At 45.0% G+C, this 18,987-nt stretch overlaps 2 protein-coding genes across 5 annotated transcripts in view; one reads left to right on the top strand and one right to left on the bottom strand.

Annotated features, from left to right (window-relative positions):
- Window positions 1-13,475, top strand: part of JHY (junctional cadherin complex regulator) — a 90,146-nt gene extending 76,671 nt beyond the window's left edge. Inside the window, exons 9-11 of one of the 4 annotated variants that reach the window (XR_001895227.3) lie at window positions 581-688; window positions 11,666-11,718; window positions 13,077-13,475. Coding sequence is in view for 1 of the 4 variants with exons in the window: in XM_017949021.3 (XP_017804510.2) it covers window positions 581-598 (18 nt within the window). In the remaining 3 variants the exon portion in view is untranslated. Of the gene's footprint in view, window positions 1-580; window positions 753-2,130; window positions 2,511-11,665; window positions 11,719-13,076 lie in introns of those variants that run through there. The other 3 variants (XR_001895228.3, XR_001895229.3, XM_017949021.3) reach the window with 3 other exon arrangements.
- Window positions 13,120-17,488, bottom strand: BSX (brain specific homeobox). Its single transcript, XM_021926643.2, has 3 exons — window positions 16,998-17,488; window positions 14,767-14,963; window positions 13,120-13,431 (listed from the first exon to the last, which is right to left on the bottom strand). The coding sequence occupies exons 1-3, from the start codon at window positions 17,257-17,259 to the stop codon at window positions 13,192-13,194; spliced, it is 699 nt and encodes a 232-aa protein (XP_021782335.2). The 5' UTR covers window positions 17,260-17,488; the 3' UTR covers window positions 13,120-13,191.
- Window positions 17,489-18,987: the final 1,499 nt, after the last annotated feature.

The following is an 18,987-nucleotide window of genomic DNA, read 5'->3' as shown; positions in this document are numbered from 1 at the left end:
CATTGTGCTTGTTCTCCCTACGTCAGTGATGATAAGATATTGTCAAAATAATAATATTCCCCATACTATAAAGGCAAAATAAAAGCAAGGAGGTATGTTCTAATAAAAAAGTTATATTTAGATGTTTGTTCCACTTTTTGAAATATATTGAAGCAGGGTCCCAGAAGCTGAAAATCTGATGCTCAACACTGTCCCCTCACCCTACTGCCTCCGGACTAAGTGCAGTGTTTGTTTCTACACACCCTGTAACTTCATTAAGCAAAACCACACATCTGTCTCACAAAGAGACAGATGAAAGAAACATAAAATGTCCCAATTTCCTAAGCAAACATCTGGCTAATGGAAAGCAAAAGGCTTCGGATGGAAGACTTCATTCATTCATTCATTCATTCATTCATCAAACTCTCTAAATTACTCCCTAGTGTGAAACACTCCCACTTTTCATGTTTGGTTATTCACTTTTGGCTCAGTAAAATAACTGGAAAGTTGACACTTTTCCAAAATGTTAGACAACATGTTGCAAGATACAATAAGATACAAAATGAATAGTATTTTCAGCTCTTTCCACCTCTCAATATAGGGGCTCTGGAAAATATGAAGAAAGGAAAAAAGAATTTGGTGAACTGGATTTATCTCCCTTGCTGCCTCTCCATTGCCTTTTCATTTCCCCCTTGCAAACCTGGGTAATGTAAGTAATTAATTTTCAATAAGCTGAATAAATGGTCTTCCGCTATTAAATAGCTCTAACAGGTTGAGAGGTTTACAATGATGTGAGCATTCCAGGCAAATGTATTTAGTGGAGACTTGGAAATATCTGATAAGATTTCGTAAATACCCTTTGCTGAACTGGCAGCTTGTAGAGACCAGCACTGATACTGGGGCTGCTAAACAGGCTACTCAGGGCACCCTCTGTCACTAAGGTCTCAAGCTTTTGCAAGAGAGGTTTTAGTGCTAAGTATCCCAATGGTTCAAATTTCATAGTAGGGGAAATAACTGCCCAAAATGTAAAACCCAGAAAATATGATCAGCCATTCTTTGGGAAGCTGTCTAAACAGAGGAAGGAAGCCAAGAACACACTGAATAAAACCAGTTCAGATCTCTATGTTTTACTCTTTCCTCTGTGGCAAAATCATCTCCCAAATTAATCTTACACTTTATTTTTTTTTACCATCCAGACAACTGTCAAAATCATGATCATGAAGCCTGGTTGGCCCTGCCTCATATCATATCTCCACCCTGTCACCTGGCAGTGATGCCTTTTCCCATTTCCCCTGCTTCCACACAATGGTGACACTTTGAAGTAGTGCTGATGAGGTTCCTAAATCTGTGGTTTCTGCTTAAAATTGATAATCTCCTATGATACAAACCTCAAGCATCTATTTTTAATGAAACCTTTAGATGAATATCAAAGAACTATTTAGCCATGCCTAATATTTTAATTAGATTATATTCTCAATTTAACCCATTAAACCTCCTTTGATGATCCCAATATTTAGTGTTTAGCCTCAGATGCATGAGGTAATGAATACTGGACCTTTTGATTTAATGAGAATTTCAGCTCTTCCAGCCTGCGCCTCTTTGTATACCTTTTATTTTGCTGGCTATAGAATTCAGTTAATTGAAGGAGTCTCTTACCATCACACATTAAGGAGTATAAATTAGCATCCCTATTCTGATTGGAAAATGCAAGCAGACAGTTTTGCTTTGATCTGAGGAGTGAGCTGCAGAAGCCAGCAGCCCTCTGAAAATGAGCTGATGGCCCTTGTTCCCAGGGCAAAATGCAGATGCATCCATGTGTCACAAAACACTTAATGTCTTAATTGATCACCTCCCAATTCTTCCTGTCCTGTGTGCGTCATTCTCTTTAGAGACTTGTATATGCGTGTGTCTGTATGTGTCTATTTGTGTATCTGTATCTTTGTCTTGCTTTCTCGGTTCATCCTTTCTGTTTCTCCCCTCTCCTCAGGCAGCTAGGGACCTAGGTTTTAAATTAATCTGAGACAAAGGAAAATGAAATAATATAAATTCCCTCACCTTGAAATTTATAAGACTATCTGGTAGAGCTATTCAGAACCTTTCACAGACAAAGATTCTTAAGAACTAACTCTAACTTCCAATTTTCTCAACCAGGCAGATCCAAGCCGTTGGTACTGCATCACTTAATATGAAGTAGACAGGCTATTCTGTGTTTTGGCAAGGAAATCAGCCTTCTAATCTGTTCCAGTGATAATGCAACTCTCCTGTACCTCAACAATTCAGTTACATAAAAGAAATGTTAAGATAAAAGATCAACACCTCCATTACTCACTGTAAATGCCAAAATAAAATAACAGAAACTTCAAAATATGGTATACTAAACACACACACACACATACGCTCTCTCTCTCACACACACGCACATCTATTTCAGTCCCTTGACAAGTCCTACTAAAATAATAGTAAAGGTTTTTAAATGGCATAAATATATAAAAACAAGGAGAACAGGAGGAGGGACAATAGTAACAACATTTTGAAAACTGGAAAGCATATGAATGAGTTGTTTTAAAAACTTAGCAGACTCGGCCGGGCGCGGTGGCTCAAGCCTGTAATCCCAGCACTTTGGGAGGCCGAGGCGGGCGGATCACGAGGTCAGGAGATCGAGACCATCCTGGCTAACATGGTGAAACCCCGTCTCTACTAAAAATACAAAAAAACTAGCCGGGCGTGGTGGCAGGCGCCTGTAGTCCCAGCTACTCGGAGGCTGAGGCAGGAGAATGGCCTGAACCTGGGAGGCGGAGCTTGCAGTGAGCCGAGAACGCGCCACTGCACTCCAGCCTGGGTGACACAGCGCGAGACTCCGTCTCAGACTCCGTCTCAAAAAAAAAAAAAAAAAACTTAGCAGACCCAAAAAACACTAAATTCTTCTTACATTTTCATAGAATATCAGATTTCTCAAAAATACTAAATTCTAAGTTAGCAATAGGAAAGCCAAGAATCAACCTGAGTTACACTCTAGAATACCCAAAATGCTCAGGAATTAATGGTGTCAGTTACCTCTCAAAGTAGGAATGAATGGAGATGTGGGGCCGGGGGAGCTAAGGAAGGGTGACTGCATGAAAGTCAGTTTAAGAGCAGTTACACCTGTGAATCCTTTCCTCAGTTCCCACGCAGCCACACACAGCTCCTCCACTGACCCAGTAAAATACACTGCCCTAGTATCTTTGGAGTCAGGGACAACTGGTTCTATTGAGGATACACAGTAAGTACTGAAAAAAGAGTCAATAGTGACCGTGTGTACTGTAAACACAGAAACCTCTGGTCTTCTTCCATTTGGCTCCCAGGAGGTTGGGCCTTTATCCTACAAGCAGGAATTTGTAAAGTTCTTCTCTGGAGAATCTGACCAGCCTAAAAGAAAAGACTTAAAAATCCTGACTTCAGAGGTTCACCAACTAAAGACCCCAACTTTGTTATCCTACAGTTAAACCTCACAATCAACAAGTCCCACCCATGTACTCATAGTTTCCTATCAGCCTTCTAGCCTCTCACTTAAATATGAGCAGACAGCCAAGAATTTCCAAACATCTGAGGATATGACACAGAACTATTTTTAAAAGGAGGTGGACAAGAAAATTAAAAGAGATCTTGGGAATTACAATTAGAGTCAAAAAATTGCAAACACAAAAATAAGATGAGAAGACAACATTGAGGAATTTTTCCAAAAGTCAGAGAAAAAAGGCAAAGAGATAGAAAATAGGAGATAAGAGATTAGGAATTTAGAAAATAAACCCAGGGGGTAAAAATCCAAATAACAGGAGATATATAGAAATCATTAAAGAATTCAAGAGTACTCCCCATAACTGAAAAAAAAAAATACATTTTCAGACTTAAAGAATTTATTGAATATCTGAAACAATAGATGAAAATAAACCTAAAGCAAGGCATATAATAGTAAAATTTCAGTATACTGGCTACAAAGAAAGTATCCTACAAGCTTCCAAAAAGGAAAATAAATGAATAAATAAAACAGGACACACATAAAAAATCAAGAATCAAAGTCATTTTAGACTTCACAATAGCAATTGGAAGCTAAAAGTCAGTGGAATGACGAATTCAAAAGTATTCAAAAATGATTTCCAACTTAGAATGCTATACTTAGCCGCATTACTAATAAAGCATGAAATTAGGACAAAGAGATTTTAGATAAGGATGATCTCTAAACATTTACCTCTCACGTACCAATTGTCGAGAAACTACAGTAGACTGTGCTCCACCAAAATGAGAGAGTAAACCAAGAAACAAAAAGACATGGGAAATAAGAATAAAATACAGTGGGCCCGGAGCGGTGCCTCACGCCTGTAATCCCAGCACTTTGGGAGGCCGAGGTGGGCACATCACGAGGTCAGGAGATGGAGACCATCCTGGCTAACACGGTGAAACCCCCTCTCTACTAAAAATACGAAAAAATTAGCCGGGCGTGGTGGCGGGGGCCGGTAGTCCCAGCTACTCGGGAGGCCGAGGCAGGAGAATGGTGTGAACCCGGGAGGCGGAGCTTGCAGTGAGCTGAGATCGCACCACTGCACTCCAGCCTGGGCGTCTGAGCGAGATTCCGTCTCAAAAACAACAACAACAAAAACAACAACAACAACAAACCTAATAAAACTCATAGAACTATTTGACTCTTTAAACAATGTGCATGGTGATAAAAGCCTAATATTTAAAATTTAAAATGAAGAACTTAGGATGGGAAGGAGAAAAAAATAGATGGAAAAAGAGCAGAGCAAGCATGCAGTATTCGTTTTTTGCTCATAGCATGTAAATTATTCTCATTTGAAACTCAGGATAAAGAGCCACCCTTCTATCCTATACCCATTGTTTTCCACAGCCTATTTCCAATCCCAAGTTAAGCACTGTGGAAAAATAAAAACTATTTAGCCATTCTTTAATTTCCAGCTAGAATTTGGCAACCACATTTAATAGCTGCCATGGAGACTATAGCCATGGAGACTAGGGTGACAAAAGATGTTAGAAATGTTCAGCTAAGGGCGGCCATGGTGGCTCACGCCTGTAATCCCAGCACTTTGGGAGGCCAAGGCAGGTGGATCACGAGATCAGGGGATCGAGACCATTCTGGGTAACACAGTGAAACCCCGTCTCTGCTAAAAATACAAAAAAATTAGCCAGGCATGGTGGCGTGCGCCTGTAGTCCCAGCTACTTGGGAGGCTGAGGCAGGAGAATGGCGTAAACCCAGGGAGTGGAGGTTACAGTGAGCCGAGATCGCGCCACTGCACTCCAGCATGGGCGACAGAGCAAGACTCTGTTCTGGAAAAAAAAAAAAAAAGAAATGTTCAGCTAATTCCCAAAGTTTATATTTGTCAATATTTTTAAACAACTTGTTCTTATCATAAAGAGATATCTATCGTGGGTGGTTTTTTTTGTTTGTCTTTTTTTTTTTTTTTTTTTCTTTTTTTGAGACAGTCTTGCTCTGTTGCTCAGGCTGGAGTGCAGTGGTGAGATATTGGCTCACTGCAACCTCCACTTCCCAGGTTCAAACGATTCTCCCTCCTCAGCCTCCCAAGTAGTTGGAATTATAGGCGTGCGCCACCACTCCCGGCTAATTTTTGTGTTTTTAGTAGAGACGGGGTTTCACCATGTTGGCCAGACTGGTCTTGAACTCCTGACCTCAAGTAATCCACCCACCTCAGCCTCCCAAAGTGCTAGAATTACAGGCGTGTGCCACTGCGCCCAGCTCATCATGTCTTTTTTTTTTTTTTTTTTGAGATGGAATCTTGCTCTGTGGCCCAGGCTGGAGTGCAGTGGCACAATCTCGGCTCACTGCAAGCTCCGCCTCCTGGGTTCAGGCCATTCTACTGCCACAGCCTCCCGAGTAGCTGGGACCACAAGCATCCGCCACCACGCCCAGCTAATTTTTTTGTATCTTTAGTAGAGATGGAGTTTCACTGTGTTAGCCAGGATGGTCTTGATCTCCTGACCTCATGATCCGCCCACCTCGGCCTCCCAAAGTGCTGGCATTACAGGCGTGAGCCACCGTGCCAGGCCCATCGTGTCTTTTTTTAAGCTAAAAAGTTCTGCAAAAACTTCAGAAGAAATCGTGCCTTTTCCTGATAGATTCCATACTGGAATCATAGGCAAGTCTTTATCACTTAAGAGGGTTCCCACGAATTTGAATTCTAACTCCCCTCCCCACACAGCCTTATGTCTGTCACCAAATAGGATAACAGAAACCCCGGGGCTGGATAAGTGTTGGATAAGTAATGGTGGGGAAAAGGACACTTCTAACAGAAACATCCTTAATAAAGGCTCTGAATCCTATTTCATTCAGGGCTTACACATCCTCTCTTAGCTCAAGAGGTAGAACAATGACAGACAAAGAGAAAATAAGATGAAGTTATTTTAAAAGATAAAATTTCTTTGAAAGAGACATGACTCCTTTGTAATGATGTGATTAGGTCCCAGACTAATACCTTTTAGTTAACCATGTTGTAACAGTTGTAGTCCTATGACGTTTGCAACATATCACATTTATCGCTGATATGTTCAGTTCTATATTGTAATTCATTATCTTCCTCTAGCTCTTTTCATCCAAGATCTCACAGTAGGTACTTTCATAGTTCTTTTTTTTTTTTTGAGACGGAGTCTTGGTCTGTGGCCCAGGCTGGAGTGCAGTGGCCGGATCTCAGCTCACTGCAAGCTCCGCCTCCCGGGTTTACGCCATTCTCCTGCCTCAGCCTCCCTAGTAGCTGGGACGACAGGCGCCCGCCACCTCGCCCGGCTAGTTTTTTGTATTTTTTAGTAGAGACGGGGTTTCACCGGGTTAGCCAGGATGGTCTCGATCTCCTGACCTCGTGATCCTCCAGTCTCGGCCTCCAAAAGTGCAAGGATTACAGGCTTGAGCCACCGCGCCCGGCCACTTTCATAGTTCTTATCCCCTCACCATTCTAAACTGATTCATAGGGCACTTACCTCATTTTTCAGATAGCAAGTTAGAGAAATAATGTTATCATTGATAAAAGTAAAATTAGAATTTAAGCATTGGCCTGGCACAGTGGCTCACGTCTATAATCCCAGCACTTTTGGAGGGAGGCAGACAGATCACATGAGGCTAAGAGTTAGAGACCAGCCTGGCCAACATGTTGAAACCCCTTCTCTATCAAAAATACAAAAATTAGGGCCAGGCAGGGTGGCTCACACCTCTAATCCCAATGCTTTGGGAGGCTGAGATGGGTGGATCACCTGAGGTCAGGAGTTTGAGACCAACCTGACCAACATAGTGAAACCCAGTCTCTACCATATATATATATACAAAAATTAGCCAGGCATAGTGTTGTGTGCCTATGATGCCAGCTAACCTGGAGGCTGAGGCATGAGAATCACTTGACCCTGGGAAGCAGAGGTTGCAGTGAGCCTGGCTGACAGAGTAAGACTTTGTCTCTAAAAAAATAACATAGGCTGAGCATGGTGGCACACACCTGTAATCCCAGCTACTTGGGAGGCTGAGGCAGGAGAATTGCCAGAACCCAGGAGGCAGAGGTTGCAGCGAGTTGAGATTGTACCACTGCACACCAGTCTGGATGGCAGAGTAAGACTCTGTCAGGGAAAAAAAAAATAGAATGTAAGCCTCTAAGTCAAGCCATTCACCATGCTAAATCTGATGTGGTTACTCAATACTATAAAGAGAGTAAAGGCCGGGCACGGTGGCTCTAGCCTGTAATCCCAGCACTTTGGGAGGCCGAGGCGGGCAGATCACGAGGTCAGGAGATCGAGACCATTCTGGCTAACACAGTGAAACACCACCTCTACTAAAAATACAAAAAAAAAAAAAAGCTGGGTGTGGTGGTGGGCGCCTGTAGTCCCAGCTACTCTGGAGGCTGAGGCAGGAGAATGGTGTGAACCCGGGAGGCAGAGCTTGCAGTGAGCCGAGATTGTGCCACTGCACTCCAGCCTGGGCGACAGAGCAAGACTTCGTCTAAAAAAAAAAAAAAAAAGGTAATAGGAGAAGGCTTGTGGAATTCTTATCAATGAAATCATGGAGGAAAGGTTATCAGTGTACACACTGGGAATTCTCAGAGAACAGTCATAAATAAAATGGAAAAGAAATGTGTCATTGGGAGGGGGTTACAACCAGAAATACAATAGGAGAGAAAACAGGAGAACCATTCTGAATTTTCATCTCACTCCTAAATATTATTGGAATTATCTCTGACTGTTAAATGTATTAATTTCATAACTTCCCTGATAACGGGCTGTCTGACTTCAGACAAGTCAGTGTCTCTGACTGTCAGTTGCCTCATCTGTAATTAAAAGAGATCAGGTCAAAATTTTTATAGTAGAGAAATGTAGAAATTTAAGATGGCTAAGAGATCATCTAGCTCATCCTATTGGATATAGGACTACTTTCTAAATTGGCTTCAAGGAAAACAGGGCTCAGGAATTTAGTACCCTCAGGAAAGTTCATTCAACTTTCAGATGGCTCTTATTCAGAAGTTTTTCCAAAAGTTGACCTAAGATTTTACTGGATAATTTCTACCTGCATTGTTAAAAACTTATATCCAAAATTGCTATGAAAATCTTCTCCTCCACATGCTACAATGGCAATAGTTCCACAATCACTTTTATCACAACATGAATTACTTGTAAGGTATGATAATTAACATTGGCTTCTAGTCTTAATTCCGCCACTGTGTTTGTGACGTTGGCAAAGCACTCACCACTATATCTGGGCCTTAATTTCTCCAATTTATAAAATGAAGGGCTTAGATTTTGTCAAATGTCTCTTGTAACACTGACAATTTCTTCCTGACTATATCTTTGTCCTTGACTTAGTTCTCGCTGACCTTCTAGAATGAGGTGTTGGAACTTCTTTAATAAATAAAGAAATATCCTTTTCCTGTCTTTGTTGTTTCCCTTAAAACTTCTCATTGCTGTGGATATATGTGTTTAAATTAAAGTATAGAAACTGAAATCTTTGTGAGATAAAAAAATTTAATAACTTGGGACTTGCAGTCCCTTTCCTACAAAAAAAGAGATAGATTAGGATCTTAACAGTTAGAAAGAACCGTACAGGATATCTAGCCCAATCTCCCACTAATGGAGAAATCTGTAATAGAGAAGCCCTTATGTTTTGTCTTCCAGCCTCTAGGATTTCTACTGAAAAGGTACTCAATATTTTGTGGACTTACCCTGCTCTATTGATGTACGGCACAGTGCCTGTCCTCGAATGTTGTTCCAGAATCTGCTTCTTTGGAACCACCCATCGATTCTGGTTCTATCATCTGTTAGCATGGCAGAATAGATATACCTCTTCATGCTTAATAGCCCCATAACCATTCAGATTCAACTACCATAGCTGAACCTCCTTCCCCACTTATCCCCCAAAGCTTCGCTCCTCCAAGCTAAAGCTCACTCTTCTTTATTTGTTGTTTTCCACACCCTTTCCTATCCAGTTTCCTGCATACTGGATGAGTTTTAGCTCGTCTATATTCTCTTTAAAATGTGATGCCAAAAATATAAATATATAAAATATGTCAATTAACTTGTTATTTTTCACATATATTGAACCCAATTCAGGAAGACCAGGGAGTCACTGCTTAAACTAAGTATGTTTATTGCACAATTCTCTTAGCACCAGAAAGCATTCCGCTTGCTCTGTGCCTTCACATCTCTCTGTAATTATCAAATACATCGATGAAAGCCAACCCTCTATCTTTTGAAGTGGTGTCATAGACTCCAGCTCAGCATTTCTTAGTGCTACCATCAGCTAAAACTGAGCTGTATGGTATGTTGTCCATTTCTTACGTTCTCACATCATGTGAGCAGAAATATTATCAGGAATCCCTCTCTGAGAATCTATGAAATGAAGTCCATCAGAAACAGAGCATTCGAACAAGTACAGAACAAATTATTTACGACACATGGGATTAGATCTAAAATTACTTCCCTACATTGGCTATTTTGTGATATTTTTGATTCTTAAAAATTAGACCTCTGAATGTCTTTCTTTAATATATCATAATAAACATAGTTTTGTCAGATCTTTACCACAAGTGAAACTGAGTTGAGGCAAAAGCCTGGGTTATTCAGACAAAATACTTTTTCAGTCTATGGAAGCTTTGATCAGTATTGAAAGCCAAAACCAAAGAGTGCTGTCATATTACATTAAATCGAGACTAAATTGTGCCTATCCTCTACCACTATCACTAACTCATTATATGAAAATAAAAATAAATAAAACTAGGAGAACTTTGCTATTGGATTGTTTGCCATCAATTTCAGGGAATTTTTTGATGAGAAAACTGTGCCATAGTTGGTGTGGCTGGTGCCACAGTTCTCACCTCTTCCCTTGCTACCTAATCCGCCAAGAAACCACCACAGGGGAGGACAAGGGTAAGGAGGAATGAGTATCTTCCCAAGTTTAATGTTCATGAATTATAGACCTAAATAGTCCCTGGGCTTCAGGACTCATCCTGCCTCCAATCAGGCAGAGCTGTGCATATACTAACAGCTTTCCTATTTCTCTGCGTTTCCAAGCAGATTCCTATTGTCTGCTTTTCCAAGACAAAAAGGTCATGAAATATACCCAATCCACTCTTGTTAGACTCAGAACAAGCCCTTGACAAGTTGTTGTGAAAGCAGAAGACAGAAATGCCTGGTGCTTTTGAGTTTGGGTTCACCATCTAATTTACACACACACACACACACACACACACACTTTTGCCCAAATACAGTTTTTCTACTCACTTTAAAGATTCTTTCAAAATCCTATTTAGTAGTTGTTTTTCCTGGGATTAGAAGAATTCGATTTTTCCCTTGGCTCCATAATCTTGTGTAATAGTATCACTATACACAAGGGATACACACTTTCCTTTCCAGGTTACTAAGAACATTCTCAGTCACAAATCACTTTTTCTTCCACCAAGTCTTTTGTCTTACTGTAAAGCATTTGCCAAAAACTTCTACCTTAAAAAAAAAGTACTGTCATTATCTTAACAAGGGAGGGAGGAGAGAAATCTGAGCATAGATTTGCTTTTGATAGCCACAATCTTTAGGCTGTGTAATCTAAAGAAATGAGAGAGGCGTTCTTATAAAGTGATAGAGACAAAATGCCAATCAATGCATTGTTACCAAGAAAAATGAATAAATAAACTGCATGAGAAAAGAAGTGAACAAGGAGTCAGAGACATTTTTTAATCCTTCCTTGGCTGTCAGCTAGTCCTGATTTCATGAGTAAATCCTTCAATCTTGCTAAGCCTCAATTTCCTCATGTATGAAAGGGGAAAATAGCCATGCAATCTGAGACCCACAAGATCATTGATTAATTACAGAGCACTTTGGAAAATCCAAAAGGCTATACGATGCTTATGTTTTAAAACCAATAATTTTGCCTCCTACATGATGCACCTGGATAAGCTGTCACACTGACACTTATCTTTACCTGGGATAATGTTTCTCCAACAAGCCTATTGCAGAAAAATGAAAAGGCCTCCTGCTACATTCACATAAGTATAGAACTTAGACCTAAAATGATCTTTAGGATTCATCCCCATATTGGAGAAATAAGAAAACAAAAAGATTAACCCACACTCACACCCACTATTGTTTATATAATTATTATTAATCATTAGAACCCGAGGGTCAGGATTCCACTCAGTCCTACTCATTCTTTTCCAGCCTTCCCGGACTCACTTTCCTAAAGACACAACCAGAAGCCAAAGAATCAGAAGGTGAGAGTGCCTCTGGCGCAGCTGCTATGTTTGATATGTGTACTGAGTGTGTAGGGTCATCACACAATTCAGTAGCATAATTTCAAACTCCAAATATCAGTACATCTCTGTCTCTTCAGCATTTCAGAGCCACAAAATACCAGAGCCACTTTTCCACGTAAGTGGAACTCAAGACCATTAATCAAACGATTAGAAACAGAAAAATTGGAGTGAGAGGGAGGGGATCTGTTAATGAAAGGTTATTCGCAAGTTCATTTCTATAGGGACTAGGAAACTGCCTAGGACCGAGGGGAGGGGGCGTACGCGTGGGAGAACGCGGTAGCAAACCATTCCTGGAAACGCGTGATCATTCCCAGTTTTGCCTGGCGAGCCTTTCATTATCTAAGAGACTACAAACCCGGTAAAAGAAAAAGAGACCTCCCAGGGGAAAAGGAGAGGGGTAAAGCGCAAAGTCAATCAGACCCCCGCCCCATCTAAGTCCCCAAACAGGTGCACGGCCGGAACGCCTTTATCCTTAACCCTTTGGCCTTCATCTTGATTTCCTAAAATGCACTGAGAATGAGTATTTCCACACACAACCCGAGGAACACTCAGTTTTAAAATATCAGTATCCCGTGGAACGTGGAAGCGTTGCGGGACAGGAGCGCAACAAGTTCGGGAAGCAGAAATTGCTCTAAGGGTTTTCTGTGCCCAAGTTTCCCGCCGCGCGCTGGTGCCGCGCAGTACGCGGGACCCAGGGCGTTAAGGGGCGTCTGCGCCTGGGGCCACAAGCTGAGGAAGGGTGCCAGGATGCAGAACCGCGAGCTCTAGCGGAGAACAGGGACGAGAGAGAATGGAAGCGCCGCCCAGAGAAGGGGGGAGTCGCCTTCGTATTTGAGTCAGAGATGAGACTCGGGGCATGGGGGATGGGAGCGAGCGGGAGGTTAGTGACGAGCAGTGCATGAGTCTGTCCTGACACTGGACGTTTTAAAGATCAGATTGCGGTTCTATCTGGATCCCCGCGGAGCGGAGGCCCCAGAGACCGGGTCCCTTTGCAGCCAAACGAACTGCCCAAGAAAGGGCAAGGAGTTGGCGTGGTGAGGAAAGAACAGAGCTAGGGGCAAGCTGCTGAGAGGCAAGGGAGAAAGGGGTCTCTGATCGGAGAAAACAGAAAGCCGAAAGTCGAATTTCCAGTCTAGGACGCGGTACTGGGCTGGTCCCCGACCCCAAGGACGACGGACGCGGGAAAATGCGCGCCCAGGCGCACACTCTCCAGTGGCTGGGACCGGGAGGGCGAGAGGGGAAGCGGGAGGCCGGGCCGCGGGCCGCACTGGCTCCGCACCGGCCTGGAGGACAGGTGGGTTTTGTTTGTCTTCCAGGAGCGAATCTCCAAGGCCCGCCACGAGACTGGAGTCTGAGTCTTCCCGTCCGGGAGGGAACGGCGCTCGCCCCGCAGTCTCCTCCCCTGCCTACCACCCTCCCCAGCCTGGCGACTCAGAGCACGTGCGGCCCTGAGCCCAGCTCCCCCTCGTCTCCAATGTCCACCTCGTCCTCTGGCTCGGTCAGCACGAAGGGGCCGGCGGGCAGGCTCAGCCGAGCCTCGGCGGCTGCGGCCTCTGAACCGCGGGGGCTGCCCTCGGGGCTTTCTGGCCCGTCTGGTGCTTTGGGTTCGTCTTGGCTTTTCCGCAGTTGCTTTTTATGCTTCATCCGCCGGTTCTGGAACCATGTTTTCACCTGATTTCGGAGAGATAAAAATAAAATCATGTCATTCCTCCAAATCTGAGCGATTGCTGGGGTTTAGGAAAATGGGTGGCAGTCCGTTGATGAAGTATCCAAGAGCGGTGATAGCCTCAACTGCTCATAAGTTATCGCCTTGAGCCGACTGAGAATCGAACAGTCTGAGGCTTTCAGGAGTAACTGTCCCAAAATAATGATGAGGATTAACATGGGTGGTTAGCAGTTATGCATATTGTTATTAATTAGAACTACTAATAGTAAGTGCTGCGTGGGCAAATCTTTTTTACCCTCAGCTGATGTTCCTCTGATTGAGACATCTAACCACCTGATCCGCAAGACTCCTGGACAGGAAGACGAGAATTGAACCTCCTGGTTCTCATCCGAGAGAAAATCAGACCCGGGCCTGGCAGAGCTAATGATTTCACAGCAAGAGGCGTTCTGGGTAGAGATTATGAGAAATGGGGAAGAGAGGACGGGGTTTGAGGTTGCAGGTGAATAGCGCTTGGAGGAAGATAAAAACCATTCTTCCACTCAGGACAGGGGAACAGGGAGGGGACTTAAACCACAGTGTGTGTGTTGGGGTTGGAGCGGAGGTGCATGTGAACATTGGCCGCTGTGAGAGACTGAAGAAAGAAGGGGGAAGAAATCTCCGTGTGTGGACTTCTCTCAGGACAAGAACTCGCCTAAACGCTTACCATTTACCTCTGACCCGGGTTCCCAGCCTGGTCGGAGAGACTCCTCTCTCTGACGAATATTCATGCGAATAAGAGTTCTTAACCCGGAGATGGTCATCAGAATTACCTGAGGAGTGTTTCCTTCCTGTCCAGAGCCCCGCTCGAGAAATGTGAGGTTGGGGTATCGGTACTTTTTTTTCTTTTTCTTTCTTTTTTTTTTTTAGATGGAGTCTGGCTCTGTCGCCCAGGCTGGAGTACAGTGGGGCGATTTCGGCTCACTGCAACCTCCCCCTCCCGGGTTCAAGCGATTCTTCTGCCTCAGCCTCCCCAGTAGCTGGGATTACAGGCGCGCGCCACCACGCCCGACTAATTTTTGTATTTTTAGTAGAGATGGGGTTTCACCATGTTGGCCAGGCTGGTCTCGAACTCCTGACCTCGTGATCCGCCCGTCTCGGCCTTCCAAAGTGCTGGGATTACAGGCGTGAGCCACCGCGCCCGGCCAGGTATGGGTAATTTTACGAAAGCTCTTAGGAAAGGCCTAGAATAAGCGTCAGCGGGGTCCATTCCTACTCGAACTCCACAAAGTCCCGAAGGTATTAAGAGCTGAAGGGAGACAAGAACGAAGCAGAGATCAGGGCCTCCCTCTCCTCCCGCCCACCTGCGTCTCAGACAGGCTGAGGGCCGTGGCCAGTTCCACTCGCTCTGGCGTGGACAGGTAGCGCTGGATCTCGAACCTCTTCTCCAAGCCCGAGAGCTGCGAGTCAGAGAAAACCGTGCGGGCTTTGCGGCGGCGGCAGTGCTTCCCCGGCAGCTCGGCGTGCTGGGGGTGCTGGAACAGCGCTGGGACAGGCATCCCTGCAGAAAGAAGAGCAACCAAGTGGGCAGAGCCTGGGTCGCCGCAGAGCAACCTCCGCACCGCTCCCCTCCCTTCCGCTAGCCCCCAGTGCCTCCCTCCGCCCCTCGCCTCCACCAGTCTGCTAGCCCCAAAGCCCCTCAAGCCTTTCTCTCAGGAATCCAGGGCAGAGAAACGGGGGGGGGGGGGGGCCCCGAAAAAGCGGCTCGGGGTCTTTTATCTGGAGAGTCATCTAGAAATACAAACAACAAACAGTAAGTAAAACAGAAAAGAAAATCGGAAAATAGATCCGGAGGCCGTTTTAAAATGTCTTCTTGGAGAGACTTCCGTAGGGTAGGCCAGAGCCGTCTTCAGTTGCGCCTGGCGAAGTTTTTTTGCAAATGTCAAATGGCCCAGGAGCAGTCCTGTCCCCAGCCCCCACCGTATCCTCCTAGACCCCTGATGACACTCAGTGCTGTTCTGGGGCTAGCAGGTGCATGGATATAATCTTGCCTCTAAACTTCACTGAAAAACACCTTTCTGTTTCCCAAGCCACTCCTATCCCCCTGCAGCCAAAGGGAGCCGAGCAAAACTGCCTTATCCGGAGAAGCCCCCGAGCGGGAACAGAGGAGCATTTCCCGCCTCTCACATCTCCTCGTCCGTTTCTGGGTCGCGCTGGGGACCCGGCTATCTAATCTGGTCCTCATTCTTTTTCTCATTCTTTCCCTCTCCAAGGCCAGCGAAGCAGAAGGGTTTGAGGCGCTTTTCCATGGCCGGGTCCGGGAAAACTTGTCTTTCCTGACCCTCGCGAGATTGACTCTGTCTGAGACGCGCCAAGCGGATAGAAGCTACCACAAGCAACATCGGCCAATCCCAGGGAAAATAAACAAACATAACAACAAGTAGTGCGGGTACCGCGGGCTTTGGCCACTGCTGTATGGGTGAACCACTGGCGCCACTGAGAATAGACTGTCACCAGCGGGTGGTGAAGCCAGTGCAGAGATGTGGACCTGGATGCAGCCTTTACTTTATCACTGCCCCCTCCAACTGACTGCCCCGGAGTCTGGATTTTTTTACCACCTTACAAACACTTTTAGCTTTGTTCTGGATTCCAGCGCCCACAAACTACCTCCTGTCTTGCCCCCAGCCCCTGCACCGACCATGGTTGTTGCCACCTCCGAGCTATGAGTCTGGACTCAAGGAATTATTCTACTCTGGCTGGGTTGAAAACGCCAGAGAAAAAACCATGGATGTGGCCTTTTAGAGGGAGACAGAAAAAAAAAATCTGGGTATTTTCCCACATCCTCCTGTCCCAAACAGACTTTGCTAGTCCCTGCTTTTTGTCAGACCAGAGAAATCAAAATACTTTAGCACCTGGCTAAATGATGGCAGCTGGGGCAGAGGAGGTAGCCCAGATTGTGAGTTAAATGTTAGATGTTGAGGGTGAGGAGGGTTAAAGAGCTGCATCTCCCTCAACCCCCATTTTTTCTCACGCTTTCTCTCTTATTCAGGCTAGCCCAAACCTTTCATTCTCAGAGAAGCCCAAACCTTCATTCACTTCTATGCCCCCAGCAGTATCTGCAAATGCTCAGTGCCTGGAAAAAAGAGAGCTGCCCTGGACAGAGTGTTTTGAGTTTCTGTGCAGGAAAAGTTCTGTCCACGGGGTGGGATGCTCAAGGGTCTCCCTCTGAGTGGGCAGAGGCGGAGAATCAGGATTGAGAGATGGACCAAAGTGGCCAGGAAGATCACAAGCAGGGAGACTGAGCAGTGCCCACCAAGAATATTGTCAAACCCTATACGCTGCCTCTTGACCAGGCACCTATCCTCTGCTATGAAGAGTGCGGGGGGATCACGAATTATCCCCGTGAGTTGGCATGCCTCCAAGGAGCTCCGCATGGCCTCAGCCATATCCCCAGCCTTCCACTCTCACTTAGGGAAGGAGGCCACCAAGCCAGGCCGAGCCAGTCTGGCCTTTCCTTGGCTCCATCACAGGCTTAGAGTCTGTGCTAGAAGCCCTGCTCTCTCACTGCCCATACCTTGAGGCTCCTGTTACTTACCCGAGGTGGTGAGGAAATAAGGATGGTGGTGGTCTCCCTTATGCAGAGGGTGATGGGCGTGAGGAGCCAAGAGGGTGGGTGTGGGCATGAGGGGGTAGCCATAGTCTAGCAGAGGCACCCGAGAGGCCAGAGAGCTGGCGAAATGGTCTGGGGCCACCTCCCTCAGCGGCTTGGGCTTGTGCAGCAGGATGTCCTCGATGAAGAAGGATGTGGGCCTCTGAGAAGACGCCGGGTGTAGAGGAGAGGTGAAGTTGAGATTCATCTTGAGCAGAGCACCTGCCACAGGACAATGGCCGGGACGAAGTGGAGGACACAGGCAGAGTCTTCAAGCCTGCTCGAAAGCCAGCAACCACCCTCCGAGGCTCGAATCTCCTCTGCTCTCTCCCGGGCCTGGGCTACCCCCGGCGCTGGAGAGGCAAGAAGACAAGCTCCTGGGTAGGTTGGGTCTCTGTGTTGGAGAATTGGCAGCTTGGAGAGGGGAGCGGGGAGAGCCAATGACGAGGCTGCCAGAGGCAGAGGGGAGGGTGCGGGAGGCTCGGGGCGGGGCGGGGAGCTGTCCGCGGTGCTGAACACCACCGGCCAAGCCTGGGAACAACAGAGTCCGCAGGGTTCTTGTTCCTACCTGGTTTCTTGACCTCAATTTCTGCCCCGTCACTGCAGGGGCTGCTTTGTTCCCAGTCGTTTTTAAAAGAAAGCTAAAAGGAAAAAGTCTCTGTTGTCCGGCAAACTCCTCTTTACAGAGGAGAAGGCACTAAAAGGGCACCAAAACAATAGGGATAAAGCACTTATTCAGGCATTTAGGCCTGGGTTTTAAGAGTTTCCATAATTTTGGTGGCAAAAAAAGAAGGGAGGAAGTGAGGAGAAAGGGCACCTGATACTTCAAATTGCTAGATTCTACTTAAGTCTATGGCTGAGGGATGACTGGATTATTAAGGTAAAGAAAGAAAATTATGATGGTCATCATAACAGTCTTTACCTCAGTTATAGGCAGTGGGCAGGAGGAGGGTTATGTCTACATTAGTCAAGTTATTTGGTCTGTGTAAATATGTCCAGAGTCATCTCTTAGTGCCATCCTCCATGTCCCCTCAAATATTTACTTTCTCCTCATTTCACTCACACAGTTTGCTATTTCTGCTGTTACTTTTTCAACCCTAGCCCCCAAAATAATTGTACTACGTTTTTGTTTCCCACTCCTCTTTCCCAGCCTCTTTCCTTTCATTTCTGTCCCTAGCAATCTTTCGTTTTTTTTCTGTTTGTCTTTTTCTAATCTGTCACATTTATTTCCCTGGAGTCAATTTGCTAAAATTAGGGTGATCATCTACAACACAGCAGGGGTAATTTCAGCTCACATCTCCGAAAATTGCTCTAATTATTGATGTTAAACTCAGGGAAATTAAAAGAAGCCACTTCTCTCCCATCTCCCCATTTTTAAGCTCTAATTTGTTGAAATCTAGTCGTCATCACAATTCCAATCACTACTGCTAATAGTAAAAGTGTTTTAATAGAGACTGAGTCCTCACAACCCATGCTATTAGATAATTAGAGGAGGTGTTAGAAAGCCAAGTGCTAATCCTGGGGCACATGGGTAGGATTTCCATCTGATCTAGCAGGTAGAACAAATTAATTACCAGAATCAATTAGGCCCCAAACTACAGTGCACTAGGAAGTGGCAGCATTCTATTCCATAAGGATGAACTGGTAAATGGTAAGTAGATGAAGAGCTTGAGAGGAAGGAGGAAGGGATGTGAGGGAGACTTTAAAATAAGATCTTGGCAAGTAGGCATCTAAATGAAATCAGAATGCTTTGACCTGAAGTCCAAAATGCGATTTTTAAAAAACTCTAATAGTAAGAAGAGAAGAGGCCCAGTGTGGTGGCTCACGTCTGTAATCCTAGCACTTTTGGAGGCTGAGGGGGGAGGATTGCTTGAGCCCAGAAGTTCAAAACCACCCTGGGAAATATAGTGAGGTCCCAGCTCAGAAAAAAGAAAGG

Source organism: Papio anubis, chromosome 12 (assembly GCF_008728515.1).
Source record: "Papio anubis isolate 15944 chromosome 12, Panubis1.0, whole genome shotgun sequence".
Taxonomy (NCBI): Eukaryota; Metazoa; Chordata; class Mammalia; order Primates; family Cercopithecidae; genus Papio; species Papio anubis.
Note: the sequence above shows the minus strand (reverse complement) of the source record. Positions and strands in the feature narration are given on the sequence as shown.